General features: G+C 33.2%; 1 protein-coding gene and 1 long non-coding RNA gene across 4 annotated transcripts; one reads left to right on the forward strand and one right to left on the reverse strand.

Moving 5' to 3' along the window:
* Positions 1-718: 718 nt before the first annotated feature.
* LOC144841411 (uncharacterized) lies at positions 719-3,026 on the reverse strand. The gene is made up of 3 exons (XR_013612027.1): positions 3,001-3,026; positions 1,082-1,194; positions 719-728 (listed from the first exon to the last, which is right to left on the reverse strand). It is a non-coding gene; the product is annotated as an uncharacterized LOC144841411 (long non-coding RNA).
* Positions 2,778-19,983, forward strand: LOC144841409 (regulatory-associated protein of mTOR-like). 3 transcript variants are annotated; one of them, XM_078697734.1, is made up of 32 exons: positions 2,778-3,055; positions 3,492-3,594; positions 3,738-3,820; positions 4,285-4,443; positions 4,728-4,874; positions 5,066-5,244; positions 5,836-5,895; positions 6,045-6,145; positions 6,748-6,892; positions 7,385-7,559; positions 8,108-8,191; positions 8,389-8,499; positions 8,637-8,711; positions 9,043-9,108; positions 9,484-9,675; positions 10,251-10,394; positions 10,892-11,069; positions 12,656-12,757; positions 13,151-13,431; positions 13,725-13,822; positions 13,927-14,116; positions 14,682-14,783; positions 15,014-15,122; positions 15,481-15,595; positions 16,078-16,202; positions 16,561-16,668; positions 16,898-17,004; positions 17,289-17,419; positions 18,287-18,373; positions 18,568-18,684; positions 19,101-19,230; positions 19,548-19,983. In XM_078697734.1, the coding sequence occupies exons 1-32, from the start codon at positions 2,918-2,920 to the stop codon at positions 19,611-19,613; spliced, it is 4,008 nt and encodes a 1,335-aa protein (XP_078553860.1). In that variant the 5' UTR covers positions 2,778-2,917; the 3' UTR covers positions 19,614-19,983. The 3 variants fall into 3 exon arrangements, with proteins under 3 accessions (XP_078553860.1, XP_078553861.1, XP_078553862.1); XM_078697735.1 differs by having other exon boundaries at positions 10,892-11,057; XM_078697736.1 differs by having other exon boundaries at positions 10,892-11,024.
* Positions 19,984-20,159: the final 176 nt, after the last annotated feature.

Raw genomic sequence — 20,159 nt, forward strand, 5'->3', positions numbered from 1 at the left:
GTGAATAAATAGGAATGGTTAATGCAAGGGTAATAAATACGGTGCAGACGTGGTGTTGTTCATTGCTGGTACGGGTGAATCGTGATGTGTGTATGTTCCTACTTTTTACAGAGGCGGACTGACCTGAAGTTAACGTAATTCTTGTCGAATTGTTTTGTGCCCCCGCACGTCAGAATTCATGACAGGCCTACTAAACGGCATTGTCGAAGAATCGTATACGTCTATCTGTCAGTCAGTATAGTTAATAAAAGCAATGTATATATACTTGCCTTAATATTGGTAAGAAAATGTCAAAAGTTTTAATAAACTTTGGAAGTGATCCTGAACCATTAACCCGCAACTCCGAGATGAAGTTTTCTTTGCTTTTAAAACGTTCTACAATCTCGGGAGTTCCACGTTCTCTAAAGAGTAAATACAAACATAGAGATAATATCCATAATAATATCTGTAAAACTGGAAAATAACAACTATAATCGTATCCTTTCTCGATACATGATCCTCGGTGTTTAGAAACACTAAGTATTTTATTATTGCGCACTAATTCAGTAATTGAATTTGGAACGCAAAATCACCAGCAATAATAAAAAAAAAATTATTTTTTTTGTAATTTAAAAAAAAACCCATTTCATATTTTTATTGTTTTGTGTGTTAAATATGGATGATTACCTTGCTATATCCCAAAGTGTTTCTGGTCGACAAGCACCGTCAAGATGTAAGTGCAACTCAATCTAAACACGATATATAAAATGTTTAACACCAAGGACAGTATAACTAGGCCTACTGGGGTGTTGTAAGAGTTATGAATTGTTCTAACATTGGACATTCCAGTTCACTGTCAAAAGGGGAATAGGCCTACGGCTTCCTGTGAGTGCAGTACTTGGAAACCAGAGTATTCAGCATTAATGTCACAATAGCGATATGCCTATTTATTTATTTTGGCCTAATAACTGGAACAGTGATAACGACATCGAATACGCGTTAACTACCGGTATCACCGGGAGGATCAGTAACAAACTAAACAATTATTCTCATCTAAGAAACTTTACGCAACCCGCAAGACCAAATGAATAATTTTACATACCCTAAACAACCCTGGTTTAAACATCGGCATCTTGACACTGTACGGTACTGTCTCAGAGTGGAGTCAAAAATTGTTATGTTGTTTGACTAAAGGGGCAATCTTGTTTAAACACACTATACAAACAGCAACAATAAATAGTATCATTAACAAATATTTATGAACAAAGTACAAAGTAAAGTTTAAACGTTTAAATTATTAAATGTAAGCACTAAAGTGATATTCAGGAATGTGAAAGGAAACAAGTATGGAACACGTGGTCTTCTTGCAAACTAAATTTGCTTTATTGCGTAAAATGAGTGCGCCACTTACATTAGACATTTTAAAGTGAAGGCCCAAAGTTTTAGAATTACTAAAGTTTTAAAATGTATTATCAGGCCTATAATAGATTATTAGGAATAATAAATAATTTGTTTAAATAAAGAAATTACGCCTACGTAATTGTGTATTTTACTATTCAAAATACAATGAATCAATAGTGGTATGGTGAGCTCATAACGAACATTATAAGATAAGATAAGATAAATCTTTATTGTCATGAACACAACAAGGCGAACATGAACACATACAATATATAAAACATTAAAAAATATCAATACAATACATTAAAACTATATTAATTAGTAAAAAAGTTATGTTTACAGAAGGAATAAAAAAACAAACTATCTTTGAAATGTTGAGTTGGAAACATGTTTAGAGTTGTGGACAAATGATTTCCTACATCGAGTGGTATTGCACATTAAAGGACGAATTCTACCTGATTTATTAATAACATATTTATCATTCAATTAACGGGTGTGAGTTATCTTCCATTATTTTCTTATATTGGCTAATAACATTGTTTATGTAGAGCATCTTGTGTATATGTTTGTCTTGTGAACCTCTGAGGGTCCCTAATGATCAGCAATTGCTGGATGGATCACCCTCAATAAATATGGTACAAAAAGAAAAGAGATACCATCAGGTCCTGTAGCTTTACCAGATTTTACATTCTTAAAACAATTCCTAATTAATGTCTAATTCTAAATCACACATTATCTAAATTATTTTTAATATCTTAATAACATCAATAAAACAATTAGAGTCAAAACGAGTATAAAAGTGTTCAAATCATTTAAGTCCAAATTCGAGTCCAACTTATTTACTTTCTTTCCAATTCCTGTTATAGATTTTAAGCCTTTCCATGTTGATTTAGCATTTTTCTGTTTAAAACTTTCTTCTATTTTCTTCCCATACTTTTCTTTCAATTATTTTTTTACTTCAGTAAGACAAAAGGTTTCCTGTTTACTAACTATGAGTTCACGTAGTTCTTTTGTTATCCACGGCTTGTTGTTTGCATAAACTTTAAATTTCACATATGGTATAATGCTGTTCTCACAGAACTTATTATATTCCGTTACGCATTCTGTAGCACTATCTATTGAAGCCGCGTTATCTAGAAAAATATCCCAATTAGTATTATCAAAGCAGTCCTTCAATTCTTCCTCAATTTCCTTTCTCCATTTCTTAACAGATTTAACCACAGTCATTATTTCCAATTTAATATTATTATATATATAAAATCTATACAAAAATACATTTTGTAAAATGTATCCGACAACCAATATACCCCGCGCGGCGTACACTACGAGAAGTTGAGAAACATGAAGCCTGTAATAAAGCACTATTGGCGTTTCATACCGGTTTATCTGCCTTTACGCATGCGCATTAACATGAGGAATTAAGAAAAATAATGTGGAGTACGACGTTTGCGTAGGGCATAATAACAAACGATAGACCGCTTTAAATTTCACTTTTAACTTGTTTCATTGTATGTTTTAATGCTCTAAATAAAGGACAATGTATGATGATATTACAGAATCAGAGGAAAGTGAATTGTCGGACTGGCAGCTTCCCCTGGCGTTTATGAAAAAGAGACACACCGAACCGATTACGGGAGGCAACGTTGTAACACAGACATGGCGAATGAAAGAGAGGGTGAGTAGAGGGAGGAGTGGGGATAGGCGAGGCAGGGTATTCGACGAGGCATACCAAATCCAGGTCAAGATGGGCCTAGGCCTAGCTAATTTAGGTTCAATGACTAACCTGGGCAAAAACCTTAGGAAGTTTTTTTCACACCTACTTCCTTCTAACTAAGCCTAGAGTGCAGAAACTTTTTAGGGTCACGTTCGATTAATTTAATAAATGCGTATCTACCTACCACACGCTATCCGTTACATTAGGCCTCTAGGCCTAGGTTAGTGCTAACTTTTTAATAGTATTTTAAAAAATAAAGTAGCTTTGATGGCCTAGGCCTAACTAGCACTATTAACTTTACCTAAAGAGCTATTCGTGCATTCAGGTGTGAAAATAAAACCAAAGATTTATTGAAATAAATAAAAAGGTAGTATTTATTTTCTTTCTATTAATTTAGATGAAAACAGTAAGTGTTGCTTTAGTTTTATGCCTTAACGTTGGAGTAGATCCGCCAGATGTTGTCAAGACAACGCCATGTGCTCGACTTGAGTGCTGGATAGGTAAGTAACAAAATAATGATAACATTGACTGTTATTAATGTTAATTTGTTCAAATTGAGCATAGACAAATTAAAATGATGTTTTATCCAAATATGATATGAAAGTGTATATACCATTAACTTTTTATATGGTTATATTTGTAGATCCCCTGTCAATGAGTGCGCAAAAAGCACTGGATGCCATAGGAGGGAACTTGCAGAAGCAATATGAACGTTGGCAGCCAAGAGTAAGGATGCTTCAATTAAATATTGTACACCATATATTCATCCTCTGCCTTAATGTACTGCTTTAATTGTCTTTCTCACTACCTCTGCTGCAGTTCAGGTCCACGTCAGATTGCGTGTACAGCACCGCAGTCAGACATAAGTAGGGGTGAAAGATGCTTTAAGAAAGTGAGAATGTCAGCTAATGCTATTCTATATTCAGAGATAATGAGAGTGCTATCCTACACAATGCCAAAGGAATATAATACCAACTTTGCTAAACAACTAATTTAGAAAAATGCATCTGCTTTGCTTTTGGATGAAAACATAATTATCTAAAGTTATAGTCAAATATGGTGTTATATTAAAGCCAAAAGTACTCAAAGTGTTTACATTTCCTAAATGGGAAAATAAAAATATGTGGAGACATTAGTTTTATAGTCTACTAAAACAGAAATATTTTTTTCTTAAATTGTCACATTTGTAGGCACGTTATAAACAGAGTTTAGATCCGACAGTTGAAGAAGTTAAAAAACTATGCACATCACTAAGACGCAATGCTAAAGAAGAACGTGTCCTTTTTCATTATAATGGGCATGGGGTACCAAGACCAACAACAAATGGAGAGATTTGGGTTTTTAATAAAGTAGGTTAATCTTAAGCTCTGTCTACACAATCAAACTAGTTTGACAAAAAAGTGTGATGTGACATCATCGTGTGCACATCACATTTTTTGTCACATAAAGTTTGGTAGTGTAGACAGATCTTTATAGTTTGTTTTTTTATAATTTCATCCATATTTTAACTTGAATGAAAGGAACAGTTGTCCAGTTAAACAAAGGATTTTCTTTATATGCAACATTGATTAGCATAGAGGCATCATGTAAATGCAATATTATTTATGAGTGATTTTTGTCTGTATTCTTGCAGAGTTACACACAGTACATACCCCTTTCGGTGTATGACTTACAGACGTGGATGGGTAGCCCGTCTATCTTCGTGTATGATTGTTCTAATGCTGGCCTTATACTTGAATCATTTGAAAATTTCTCAGCTCAAAAGGTTCACGAAAGAGAGGTATGATTTCTGTTTTTTTTGTGAATCTTCCACTTTCTGCGTAAGCAGAACGAGTTAAGATCAGATCACAAAAGTAGAACCTCAGTAACAGGTTCTGTTCTAGTTCAAAATCATGGTCACATTACTGAAAATAAGTGACATAATAAGCCTATTTCAAAATGTTAATTATTGTGTTTTGCTGTTATTTTCAGCTTGCCGGCATCAACACTCATACACTTCCAAAGAACCAGCTTCCACTTCCACAACCAGTAAAGAACTGTATACAACTAGCAGCTTGCAGCTCAAATCAATTATTACCAATGAACCCTGAACTACCAGCTGACCTATTCACATCTTGCTTGACCACGCCCATCAAAATAGCTTTAAGATGGTAATGAACAGTTCTACTGGGCGCCATGTGTTTTTAGTATTAAAAATCATGATTAAAATCAGCATTCAGTTATATATTGCTACTAAGATTATGAGACTTAATATTGTCATCATCATCATCTTATATTTATCATCCTCAACCATTCACTTGTATCTCTGTCAAGTGGCGAATCCATAAGGAGATCCTAAAATTGTTTATTATTTAATCTTTATACTGGGTGACCTCTTCAGTGTGACAGTGACTGTGTGTACTAGTACACCGGGGTATCTCCCTACACGTCTCAAAGGATGTACTAAGTTCACAAGAGTCAGATTTGTACACTAAACCTACGGTTTATAGTCCTTATCCGACTAGAACTGTTTAACCACCAAGACTATGGAGTGAGTGAGACTCGAACCCTTACTCATAGCTTCATATTACTGTTCCACCGTCTTAACCATTCGACCACTCACTCGCTTGAACTTAACCTAGTGTTAAATCTTTTGCATTGTATTATTCAAATTTAGACAGGTGCGTGGGGTGTGTGTCACCCTCCTGATCTACTTACACTAATTGTTTTTATATCTGATCTAATTATTATTTTGGTTTCAGGTTTTGTTACCAAAAAAGTAGTAGTCTAGTAAGTGGTATCACACCAGAACTTGTTGATAAGTAAGTATGTTTTCAGAAATTTAATTTTTAAAACAATAAATATATGTAACACACAGTAAGTATGTTTTCAGAAATTTAAATTTTTTTCAAAACAATAAATATATGTAACGCATTTAATTATCATAAAATATTCTTATATTTTGCCTTAGAATTCCTGGTCAGTTGAATGATCGGCGAACACCTCTTGGTGAACTAAATTGGATATTTACAGCTGTTACGGATACTATAGCGTGGAATTCATTGCCAAGAGGTTTGTATTGCATTCATTCTTTATTAAAAACTTGGTGATCTTACAGTATTTGCCATTTACACTTTAGGGAAACAAACTAAAATACAAAGAAATTCTCCTATCTAAATGAATACAGAATATAACTTGGAATAAACATAATATTGATATCAACAAGATGCCACAATCTCTGAACGTATTTAAACAGGAAGCCTAATGCTGTATTATTTTATAAATTCTTTCTTTTAATGTTTTTCTATAAATGTGTATACACTGTATTATTTATATTGCATTACCTATCACAAACTTGTGGAAGAACACCTTTATTTTATGGTGAACGAGTTTTATATTTTGTACTTTTCTATTTTATAATTTCTTGAATAAATAAAGATTTTTATTGATACCACAATATCATACTAAGTAAGGCTTGTTTCCCACTTAGATGCAACATAACGACGTATGTGCAATGCAGGTGAGTTGACCAATCACAAACGACAGTTTGGATAATCCATTGCGTTGTGATTTGTCAAATTACTTGTGGTGCACTTAATATGCTTGCATTGGATGTTTAAATGTTCAAACAAACAAGGTTATTCAATTTGAAACTGCTCTTTTTAAAATTTCAGATCTATTCCAAAAGTTGTTCCGTCAGGATTTGCTAGTTGCTAGTTTATTTCGCAACTTCCTTCTAGCTGAGAGAATTATGCGTTCTTATAATTGTACACCCATCTCAAGTCCACGCTTGCCACAAACATACCAACATGCCATGTGGTAAGTTAATATTCATTCATTCAAGTTCACATTAATTTAGCCAAGATATGTAAGTCCCATTACAAAAGTTAAAAAAAATGTCAAAGGGCAAAAAACCCAAATAGACTTATGATATATATGAATATTCATATATAAATATTACAGGCACAGAATAATTTCTAAACCACCTGGTGATATACTGAAATTTAATTACTTTAAAACGATAAAGATGAGGAAATCTGTGAGAATGAGAAAGAGTCACCCCAACCAAGATTTGAACCCGGAACCTTCTTGATAAGCAGATGTCCTAACCATTAGACCACTCTGGTGTTTTCATGGTATTGTTCAAATTCGTATATACAGTATATATGAATATATTATCCAATCTGCAGACAGTACTGTTTCGATCTCAAATATATTATATGTACTAAATCAAAAGCACTGCATTATATTTTTATGTCTAAATGAATGCTATTTGTTTGGACCTTTACAATAATAATGTATATTTTGTAGGCAAGCCTGGGATTTAGCAGTTGATATTTGTCTTTCTCAACTTCCTGCTTTATTACAAGGCAAAGAGTATAAACATAGTCCATTTTTTGGTGAACAACTTACAGCCTTTCAAGTATGGTTAACTGTGGGATCTGATAAACGAAACCCCCCAGAACAACTTCCTATTGTGTTACAGGTAATTGGATATTTAATGTATAAAACGTTTAGAATAAAGCCTGTTTATACAAAAAGCTGTTTTATATATCACTTTTTATTGTAAAAGCATTGTAAAACAATCACACTTGTAACTGTTTCATTGCCAATGGCTAAAGCTACAATTACATAGTGGAACGAAAATGAAAACATCAGCATTGCATATATAAAAATAGAAAAAACCCCTAAACCTAAGCAAATGTAAATATTACATATTACATAAATACTAAATGCTACTATCTTATAAAGTGTGTAAACAGTTAAAAATCTTGAACCCTACTATTGTTAAACAGCATTGTCCAATTTATTGTATTTCATATCTCTCTAATTAGCATTACATATATAAAAATAGAAACAACTTTGAAACTCAAGCAAATGTAAATATTATTTATCTAAATACTAAATACTACTATCTTTTATAAAGTGTGTAAACAGTTAACAGTCTTGAACCCTACTGTTGTTAAACAGCATTGTCCAATAATGTATTTCATATCTCTCTGATTGTATATTTGAATGTCTTTTTTTGATAAGGTATTACTAAGCCAAGTTCATCGATTACGTGCTCTTGATCTTCTTGGACGTTTTCTTGATTTAGGCCCATGGGCTGTAAGTCTTGTAAGTAAACTATTATTACTTGGACGGAAGATTTCGCTTTTGACAGTCCTTGATCATGTGACTAAATAAGAAAAGGACATTGGCTACTAAATTCACATGTTTATCCCCAATAATACAATAAAATTCAGTATGTGCACTGTTGTTATTCACTTTTATTGACCTTCATTCATTTCATTTAATTCATTTGTTTCTTACAGGCACTATCAGTTGGAATTTTCCCATATGTATTAAAGTTATTACAGAGTTCAGCCCGTGAACTTCGACCTCTGCTAGTCTTCATCTGGGCTAAGATACTAGCAGTTGATCGAGTAAGTCATTGTTTTTTGCAATTTTTTATTCTGATTTGCTTTGTGTGTATTTGTTTATACTGATATGTATTGCTAATGCTATACTTTCATTTTATAGTTTTTTGATCAGTAAATCTTTAAAATTTCTTTTTTTTTAGTCTTGCCAAGCTGATCTTGTTAAAGACCATGGGCACAAGTATTTTTTGTCTGTTCTTGCAGACCCATTTATGCCAGTAAGTATCAATATATATAATAAACATCTTTATTTACAATATTATTACATGTGTCAACTTTCCTAACATCTATAAATACATTCTAAAACCACACCAAATTTTGGATCAACCTAAATGTGTTCTGTTTCGGGAGAGTTAATTGTAATCAGTAAGAGTAGTATTACTTTATCAGTGAAATGGAGTTGTAGCTGCGTGGTTTGGATGCACAGTTATCAGTTACCATCCCTTAGTCCTGGGTTCAAATCCTGTTGAGTGTTTGGATTTTTGCTCAAATTTTTTGTTCAACTTCACTACCGATAACTTGTTTCAAACTTTTATTTGATTGTTGTAGGCTGAGCACAGGACGATGGCAGCCTTTGTACTGGCTATGATTGTACATGATTATAGAAATGGCCAGGTAAGCCAAATCAACACACCCATGATGACCATAAATGGTAGCTGCTATGCTGAGCTACAGATCCTGGAGTCCTTGGTTCAAATCCTGTCAGATATCATGATTTTTCTCATGACATAAAATAACCCCACTGTTTATGTAGAGCATCGTGTGTATATGTTTGTCGTGTGTATGTTTTCTTGTGAATGAACTATTACCTGTACTGTATAATTAGGACATTGAAAACATTCACTTTTGACAGTCCTTGATCATGTGACTAAATAAGAAAAGGACATTGGCTACTAAATTCACTTTTGACCGTCCTTGATCATGTGACTAAATAAGAAAAAAGGACATTAGCTACTAACTAACAATAAATATGTTTTTGTTTGTATGTAGGAAGCAGCTCTTCAAGGCAATGTAATAGCAATATGTTTAGAACAGTTGACAGATAGTCATCCTCTTTTACGGCAATGGTTAGCCTTATGTCTTGCTAGAGTATGGACTTGCTTTGATGCTGCTCGCTGGTGTGGTGTTAGAGACAGTGCTCATGAAAAGCTCTACCAACTATTAACTGACCACATACCTGAGGTTTGTACTTTGATGTTATTCCTGGTTTAGTTACCTGAATTACCTAATGGAGCATGTTGAAGACACTTGATTAATATAGAATCAACCAATGAGCATTTAGATTCTATATGCACATGACCAGTTTTCATACAACAAGACACCTCATTAGCATAAATTGATTCTGTGAGTGATATGATTTCCATATTAACAATTATTTCTATTTATCATGCTAAATTATGATGGTAGACATATATAATGAATTATAACATTATATGAAAACATGCCTAATTCATAATTAACACTGATTTAATACAATTTCAATATTTAAGGCAAAACACTTTATTTCATGTTAGTGTTATGTATAGTTTTATTTGTATTACAATTGTTTAATTTTCTTGTATACGATTTTATCTTAACTGTTTGTATAGTATGGAGTGAGTGCAATAGCCTATTCTCACTCCTGGTTATTTTTTTCATTGGTGACCGAATAAATATTATTATTATGTAATCTTATGAAAAAATTGCTATTTAAACAACTGTATAGGACAATCGCATACAATAAGTGGTAACATACTGTGTATCATAATTCTGTACAGGTACGTGCATCTGCCGTGTTGGCACTTGGAACATTCATTGGAAATAAGACAACAGAAAAGACTGACCATTCCACTAACATTGATCACAACGTAGGGATGACACTAATCAATGTGGCAAATGATGGAAGCCCTATAGTTCGAATGGTAAGTTGTATGAATGCTAATCAACACATTAAAATAATAATAATAATATAATAATAAAGTTTTTTTACAATTAATATAAAATAGCAGAGAGATATGAAATACAATTTAGTGCACAATAGAAATAAGTTTAACAATTTTTTCAAAAACTGTGAACACTTGATAATGAAACGGTTATTTTGAACCCATAAGTTATAAATTCATTATGCAATACTTAAATGTGTATGTTTATATTTTTTATACCATCATCAAAAAGGGAAGGTACAGACAAAGAAACTGATGCAACATTTGAATATTTTGTATTGACATGGCAGCAGTATTATCATATGACAATAAGAATGGTTTCTGCAATACATACAGATATACATTGTACTGTTTAAAACTTTTTCAAACAATTTTTTCGAAATGATCTCCCCTTAATTGGGGTTTCCCTGAATTTGAATGTCCCAAAAGAGGGGTTTCCCCTGAATATGCAATAAACATTGTTTCATTTTCTGCAGGAACTTGTTGTTGCACTCTATCAACTAATTCAACAATTTGAAGGGCAATTTGCCTCCGTTGCTAGACAGATACTAGAAGAAAATGAGTGTCTTGATGAGCAGAGCCTGTCTATACCCCCACCTGTGGAACCTGGTGGGTTTGTGGTTGTTGTATCTAAGCCTAATGGTAGTGTATACGGTAGTGCATCTGTTTTTGTTTGTCTTTGTAAAAACATTATGTCTGCCATCTTCACCTTTTTTTATATTTAAAAAAATGTGTTCCGCTCTAGCCACAATTAACTCATTAGTATTCTGTATCACTCACTGTATCTGTGCACTTAATTTTATATAATCTCTGTCTAAGTAGTATTTTACTATCTCATATCAATATATCAGTTACTTACTTACATTACTTCCGGGATAAACACAAACTTGTATGACTAGATTCTTTCATACAATCATGTTTTCCATAATATTGGAAAGCTATCACTTTAATTGGCAGCCTTTTATTTATAAATGTAACATTCCAGATGTAAAGATGTTAAAATTGCAATGATGGTCTTGCCCATACAATTTTAACAAATTTGGTTAAATTTCAACACGTATTAGTAACTCACCAATTACAGGATGGATAAACTATTTTATAATTTATCGTGCTTATAAACTCATTTGAGGCTTAGGAAGTGGAGTTGAAAGAGTTGTGAGTTACAACCCTGGCACTAGGTCAGGATTGAACCCTGGGATTGGAAGGCAAGCATGTTAACCACCAAGCTACAGCTCCCTCATTATTATTATTATATTTATAATAATGTATGCTAATTTGTTATTGAGCTATGGAGAATTTTTTTTTCCGAAATAAAAGATGAATGAATGAATGAATGAATAATACAAGTAATTTCTTGATGTTGATATAATCTTCATTTGTTGTATTGTTTTTAATGTAATACTTTTCTATTTTTATGTCATTCTTTTTCCTTCTTTGGATTATTAACACTTTCCTTCAATGTCTTGCTGCTGTATCATTTCTTCACTGCTTGCATGATAATACTTTCCAGTGTTTGTTTTTGTTTTGTATCCGTTTCAACTGGTGCACTATAAAAACTGCCATTAAATATTGCTTTAATTATAGATTGTAATCGGTGGGACCATTACAATCAACTCTCCCAAACCACGCATACTGGCCCAAAATGTTTTCAGGAAAGTTCACGATGAATTTTAAATAGAAAACATTTTGAGAATTTCAAAATCTGGCTTTGAAAGTGTTGATTGTAATGATAATTCCATTGGTTTTGCTTATGCATTGGTAGCAGTAGTGATAATTGCTTATTATCAAGGTATACTATACTTGGTATTGCTAGGCTAAATGAAATTCAATATTTGCAATAATGTATTATTGTTTGTCTATGTTGGATGATACATAAATAATGTTAGTTATCAGAAGTAGTTAATGATATTAATAGTTTCATCTGATTGATGTATCCTACAAATAACGACATTACTGTGTAGTAATTTTTTAAAAAGGCCTCACAGTGTTAATGGTGTGCATGGCAAATAGACACTAGTAAAGTAACGCTTGAGGTGCACCATGTGTTTCAGAAAGTAAATAAGGTTGAGAATGTCTCGTCTATGTTGTAGCACACAAGACATACATATGGAGATATCCTTGATTTCCTTTTTGAAACACATGATGTACAGCAACACATACATTACCTCACATTGTTCCTAGTATTGTTCCTGGCATGTTTGCTATTTTTGCATGCTTATTTACTTTCTCTTATCCTGTAGATCCCGAGGTGAATCGCCGAACGTCTGTCAATAATTCAATAAGAAAACCGTCGGTTCACAGAAATCACAGTCAGGCTTCATTACACAATGCATATCGTATTGGTACAAAACTCATTTCTTCATTCACTATAGTTAGGGGATTGTCTATTGGAACTAAGGGGTGCTTAGCTGAATAAAATATTTGTTAGGTTTCATTCAAGCCAGGAGATAGCATTGTCACGGCCGTACGCTGGCTTGCATGGGTGAGGGGTGGGAGGTTTTTTTTTCATGTAAAAGTAGCTATAATGCTTTACATATGGGCCTTAATCTAACAGTAAATTTAGCAGATTGAAACTCTCATTTTCACTAATACAGTAGTGTGATTTTGTAGTTTGTAGTGAATGTTTGTTTATCTGGTTCTGCTGTATTGTTTCCATTTGGTAACAGGTACTTATTGTTAATTATATTCCTGTTCTTTTTACTTTATTATTATATATTTTAATAATACTTTTACAGGCCTTCCATTGCCGGTTGCTGGTTCACCCAAAGCAGGCTCAGCCTCAGACATAATCCAAACACCTAACGCAGCACCACATAACAGCGGCAATAACTGGAGTTCACCGACCAATGCCAGCAGTAATAACTGGAGTTTATCAAGTAAAGCTTTAAGCAAAATCTTTGGAGCATCGACTAATGTTTACATCCAAATATGGAAAATAATGTTAATGCTGGCTAGTGATCCTAGCCATGAGGTCAAACAGTTAGCCCATTCGTTGGTCAATGCCATTAATTTAAAGGTAAAAATAACTTTGAAATCTATTAAATATGAAATGTAGTTAAAAACCTTCACAGTATAATTGTAGTCATGTGTGTGGGTTTGTACAATCACAAACATTTGTAAGACCAAACATATATGCTTTCTTTTATGGTATAGATGAAAGTGCTTTTAAACAGATCTTAAACAAATGTTGTTAATCTATAGCCATTCAACTTCCAAGACAATTCAGAACAGTTGTTGTAATATCAATATTTTAGTTAAGATTTTTATTTATTTATGTATAAAAAATTGAATGTACAATGTATATTACAGGTTACAGTAACGGCAAAGCCAAGGTATTTGAAAGACAACCGTCAAACAAATTCAGCTCCTTCAAGTCCAGTTAGAAACTTAGTTGATGAACCTGTAAGGTAAGATCATTACAATCTCTTACCAATCAGCTTATTAACAGCATTAATTAAAACACAGTCTGTTCATATAAAAAAAAATGTTTTTTTCTGTGATTTTTTTAAAGTGAACACGAAGTTGAATTAGATATACCAATTCAAATTGTGCGTCCAGTTGCTTTAAGACCTGGAGAACCAACACCCCCAGCTAGGCCCCAAAATCCTGCACCAATTGGAATAGGAACCAACAATGTACCCCATTCTTACCAATTTCCAAGGACTCGCAGGATATTTGATAAAGGACCTGTTATTTCATCTGTAAGAAATGTTATATTTTTCTCAGATAATTATTCAAGTAGTTTGATGCATACTAAAGAAAATGCAGTTTGCATTATTTGAAAATAATTCATGGACTGTAATTTCATATTATTATTAAGACCGTTTTACACAGATGAGCGGTAACTGTAAACGGAAAACAGAAAACAAAAATGTGTAATATTTCTTATGACCATTTACACAAAGGCGGTTGAACGAAAACCCTCTCAAGATTGATACAGATGCTATGTGCGACAAGCACAATTTTTTTCCGATTACCCTTACCGCTCGTCTGCATAAATTGGCATTTAGAGGTATTGGTATGCAATTTTGCCAGAACTGAGGTGGTGCATTAAACAATACAATTGACCATAGTTTCTAGCCTACTGTAAATTAAGTGGGGCGTTACACTTGAGTACAGGATTATACTTGTATACATTATGTGTTACATTAATCCACCAGTTACCTCTTCTTTATCTTATGTAAATATTGAGTGTTACAAGATTGTTGGTCCTCAAAATCTAAATTTGTCACAAAGCTACTATTTACTGTATATTGATGTTTTTAGACTCTGGATGATGTTAGTGACATTAGTACAACACAGAACTTAAAAATAGCAACTCAATTTTTAGAGTGGAGTTGTAAGTACTTTGCCAGATCAGTAATGAAGGTGAGATTTGTTTTCAATCATATTCAATTTTAATGCTTGAATTTACCACTCATCTTTAAAAGACCATCAGTGTGTAATATCTTGTCAACTTCGCTTTGATACTACTGTATATAAAATCGCAATATAAGTATGATGTAAAAGTATGTAGATATTTTTGCATTAGGCGCTATATAAGTCAACTATTATTATTATTAAATAATTATGCAAACAAAATTAACAAAATCTTGCAGCTTCCAGAAGAAATGGATCCTAGTAGCTTTGTACATCGTGAAAGAGAGTGGAGGTTTGTGAGAAACAGCCGTGTGCGGCATGAAGCAGAAGACCAGATAAAGAGAGCTTGTAAGTTCATACTCAAGTTTATTGGCCCAACAAGAATAATTTATATTACTCTAAAAGAGTATGGAAGTAAATCAAAACACTTCCAGTGGCCGTATATTCAATCACACTTAAGTGAGATATTTCCCTTAAATATCAAGTATTTCACTTAACTCAATAAATAATCCCTTAAATTGTTTTCATTTAGATAGGAGATTTTTTAATTTTAAGGGTAAGTCTAAGTTGATGTGAATGGTACTAGTGCTCCAGAGTTTTGAGTATCTCCGGAGTTTAGCCACGGTGTTCAGTGTGAAAGGGAATCTATAGTATTTTTAGTATTATATAAACATAACACATTCCCTAATATATTTTGTAATTGCAGCTGCTAGTACATTAGATGACCAGATATTTATTAATAAGAATCAAGGAACACCATTAGTGGTCAAGTTCCATCCTTATGACCCTCACATAGCAGTTGCAGACAAAGAGGGCGTCTGGTAAGTTGTGCAAGTGGTCAATTTAATTTCATTGTATTGTAGCAATCTTTGTTTTTACCTCTTTCATATCGCCTACCAAAACTTTTGAGTTTACACACACCATAGTGTTAACACCAGAATGTGGTATATGGTGCGAGCTCTGGTGTTTGTTTGGTGTAAGCCCAGAGTTTTGCTAAGCAATGTGAAAGGGGTATTAGATGGTTCCTTTTTTTAAAAATTTAACCTGAAGATTTCTGAGAGACTAAAAAAATTAATTGTTACTTTCATTTTTCATTCTGGTTTTAAAAAAAAATATATTTTTTATTTAGGTTTTAAAAAAAATTATTTTGATTTAGCAGAACTGAACTGAATTGATCCAAAAATTACAAAGGCTAAAATGTGTATAAGCACACAAACAACATCTGAATGTAACCTCCAATTGTTACAACATTCCGTAGCAAGTAAAATAAAGCACTGTAATATAATTTCTGTAATCTTTTCAGCATTTGGAATTGGGAGCAAGGTGGAAAGATGAACTACTTCACAAATCAGAACCCACGTAATACAAAAATAACGTCTATGGATTTTATGAATGCGCATGATTTACCATTGTTACTTACAGGGTCAGGTAATGTAGTTTAAACTAGTTCAGTAATTAAATTTATTACACTTAATTTTGATTTTTAAATATTTTTTGGAAAGTTCAACCTTGTTTTTAAAAACCAGAATTACTTTTGGAGGACACAGACCATTCACTCCACTAAAAATTGATGGGTGCTGTTATTGTTGGAGTGGATGCATACATAGATCATTACAGCAGCCACGATAAGGGACAATAATTTGAAATACCTAAAATAATTGAAGACTTTTTTCATGGCAACCATTTACATTTCTTGGACAATAAAGGAATTTTGTATTCAAATATAAATAATATAAGGATAATACACCTCCAACATAATTTAAATGCACTGACATGTATTTTATAGACGATGGTTGTGTTAGAATATGGAGGGAGTACACAAGTCCTATGGGAGATGGACTAGAGTTAGTCACGGCATGGCAAGCACTTTCAGAAATGTTACCATCTTCTAGAGGTAGATTAATTACTCTTTATTTTTATACAGAGTTTTTCATTTGTAAAGATCTGTCTGACAAAAAAGTGTGATGTGCCCAAATATGGTAGTGATATGCCCAAATATTGTAGTGATGTTACATCATCATGTCCATAAATGGGCACATCACATTTTTATGTCACATAATGTTTGATAGTGTAGACAGAGCTTTAGAAACAGGGCACATTACCAGGCTGCATATTTTGTTTAGGCTCTGGTTTGGTTGTTGATTGGGAACAAGAATCAGGCATGTTATTGGCATCTGGTGATGTTCGTGCAATAAGAGTGTGGGATACACAGAGAGAAATTAAACTTCAAGTATGTATTAAAATTCATTGATATTTACATGCTACTATATATAATATATTCAATATTTACGTATAACTTAAAAATTAAAAAAAACAGGCACATAACATTAATTCTAAACCGCCCGGTGATATACTGAAATTTTATTAATTAATTTGAAACGATAAAGATGAGGAAATCTGTGAAATTTCATATATACGTATATCTATTTAGGTTTGTTACAAAAACGAACAAATATTCAGCAATTTATGAATACTTTGTTGTATAATATTTTATAAATGATTTGTGTGTGTTAGGACATCCCCACAGGTGCTGATAGCTGTGTAACAAGTCTAGCGTGTGATTCTGTTGGAAGATCTTTGTTAATAGCTGGCTGTGGTGATGGTTCTGTTAGACTGTATGACCGCAGACTAACTCCACTTGACAGGTAAGAAAAATGAATTTAATTGGTTGTCATGTTATTGAAAACAACCCTGGACTGCCCTGGATAAGTTGTTTACCCACATACTCGACTCCTTCCTAACAGAAAGCTAGACAGTGGCATGTTATTGAAAACAACCCTGGACTGCCCTGGATAAGTTGTTTACCCACATACTCCTTCCTAACAGAAAGCCAGACAGTGGCATGTTATTGAAAACAACCCTGGACTGCCCTGGATAAGTTGTTTACCCACATACTCCTTCCTAACAGAAAGCCAGACAGTGGCATGTTATTGAAAAAAAACCCTGGACAAGTTGTTTACCCACATACTCCTTCCTAACAGAAAGCCAGACAGTGGCATGTTATTGAAAACAACCCTGGACTGCCCTGGATAAGTTGTTTACCCACATACTCCTTCCTAACAGAAAGCCAGACAGTGGCATGTTTTTGAAAACCACCCTGGACTGCCCTGGATAAGTTGTTTACCCTCATACTCCTTCCTAACAGAAAGCCAGACAGTGGCATGTTTTTGAAAACAACCCTGGACTGCCCTGGATAAGTTGTTTACACACATACTCCTTCCTAACAGAAAGCCAGACAGTGGCATGTTAAAAAGATACTTTTTGATTTGCTCTCTGTGAGAGAAGACATGTTTTGTGCTGAATACATTGCTTCTAAATACAGAGTAATGATTGTCTATTTATTTACAAGTCTTAATGGATCCCAATATACCATTACTTACATTTTCTGTTTACTTTTATTATATAGTTTTGCAGGTCTTCAATGATCTGCATGATGGTCATTAACTGGTTGACCTAAAGCAGGCTCGGCCTTTGTACTGACGTTAACATAAAATGTATTTTGTTTCATTTAGTCGTGTAATGACACTGAGGGAACATAGCAGCTGGGTTGTGAATGTGCATCTTCAAAAGGGTGGTGAAGGAAAGATTATTAGTGCAAGGTAAAAATCTTTAATATTTTTCAATAATGACCTTGTAGTATTGTATTGATAAATATACCACTGTGGGTTTTATTGGTTATGTTCTATATAATAGCCATATTCTTTTACTGTGAGATCACATAGACGTCAAAAGAACTGTGGGATATGGCTAATGTTTGAATAATTAAATTTAGTACAAATATTTTGTTTTGTAGTGTAAGTGGTGATATACGTTTTTGGGATCCACGCTTCACCGAGTCCGTTAAACTAATTAATACTATACAAAATGTGCAAGCTATGGATGTTCATCAAAATGCAGGTTTACTTGCTTGGTAAGTGTCTCTTTTGTTTACTACATTACTACTCTACTGTATAATCTATATTATAACACTACTAACCCCTGAAACTTTGTCCTATCTCCTCCTGAACAGCACCTTCGTGGTTTGCAGGGGCACCTTTTAATTCCCATGTAGCCATTCGGCTAAAAAATGTTTAGACCAATTTATTTGGAATAGCTGGATCCCATGTTCAGTAAATCACAATTGGGTCACAGAGAGGTCATTGCAATCGCAACAATAACTTTCAGGCTGTGCCAACCAAAGCGCTTTTGTACGGTATCAAAGGAACATGTCGCAATCGAGGGCCATAACAGTACTGTGATCTATATCTTAGCTTTTGTCACATTGATGTGAGGGATGAGGTATATTTTGGTGTGCCGTACATAAATTATAATGACGTTGTTTTACAGTGGATCAGCCAATCAGCTAATCAGCATATACAATTTAGCAGGCGACACCCTGAGTACTATTAAGTATTATGAAGGTTTTATAGGTCAAAGAATTGGACCTATCAACTGCTTAGCCTTCCATCCTCATAGGGTAAGTGTTCATATCTAATTAACATATACAATTTAGCAGGTGGCACCCTGAGTAGCATTATTGGTGTATTAGTATTTTAGGTCAGTGTAACTGCCTGACCTTTCAACATCATTGTCATTTTTTGTTGATTGTTCAGCGCTTAGAGGTGCCCTGCATTTTGCGGTATATTAAATTGAACATTATTATTATCTTATAGCTAGTTAGTTCATTATAAAACTGTATAATGTTACAATATTATATAAAATCTTACAACATTGCCTTTGAGTTGTTTTCTTGCCACAATAACACAATTTAATTTTTTCTAAATTTTTTTATAGGTTCATTTAGCGGCAGGTAGCACAGACTCATTTTTGTCTATATATTCCACCGACAAAAAAAAATGATTTAATTTAAACCAACGAAATATAGGTATTATGGAATCATTTTAACTTTAGAGAATCATAATTTAAATATAGCAATGTTTATAAAGTGGTAGTTAAGATATGAGATGCTGATGTAATCCTTTTATCCATATTTTACTAAGTATTTTACTATCTGAACAATAAAATATGAAACACCTGGGGTTTCCTCAGGAGTACAGATACAATACTGTGTTACAAAAACTACTAAATTACCATGGTTTCATGTTGTGTAAGATTATAATAAGTAATTATTTCATTTCTATTGACAGCCATGGCTGAACAAAAACACAGAATATTTTTTTTACGGAATACTATTTTACTATATATTATTCAACATTAACCATTTATAAAATCGCACACTTTATTTAAAAATGCCAGATAATGGCCAGCCTAATTTGAATATTCCATTTACTTGTAATTATAAATTGCATAAAGTTATTTAATAATAACCATATACTTTTAACTGAGTGAAACTGAAATATACCAGCTAATTTGTCATTATTATTGTCACATAACTAAGTATTTATT

Source organism: Antedon bifida, chromosome 4 (genome assembly GCF_963402885.1).
Source record: "Antedon bifida chromosome 4, ecAntBifi1.1, whole genome shotgun sequence".
Taxonomy (NCBI): Eukaryota; Metazoa; Echinodermata; class Crinoidea; order Comatulida; family Antedonidae; genus Antedon; species Antedon bifida.

Excerpts from the sequence above, each read along its gene's own strand:
- LOC144841409 (XM_078697734.1), top strand. The coding sequence starts at position 2,918 with ATGTATGATGATATTACAGAATCAGAGGAAAGTGAATTGTCGGACTGG. Across the intron at positions 3,056-3,491 it reads CATGGCGAATGAAAGAGAGG|ATGAAAACAGTAAGTGTTGC; the intron begins GTGAGTAGAGGG and ends CTATTAATTTAG. Across the intron at positions 18,685-19,100 it reads AATGCAGGTTTACTTGCTTG|TGGATCAGCCAATCAGCTAA; the intron begins GTAAGTGTCTCT and ends GTTGTTTTACAG.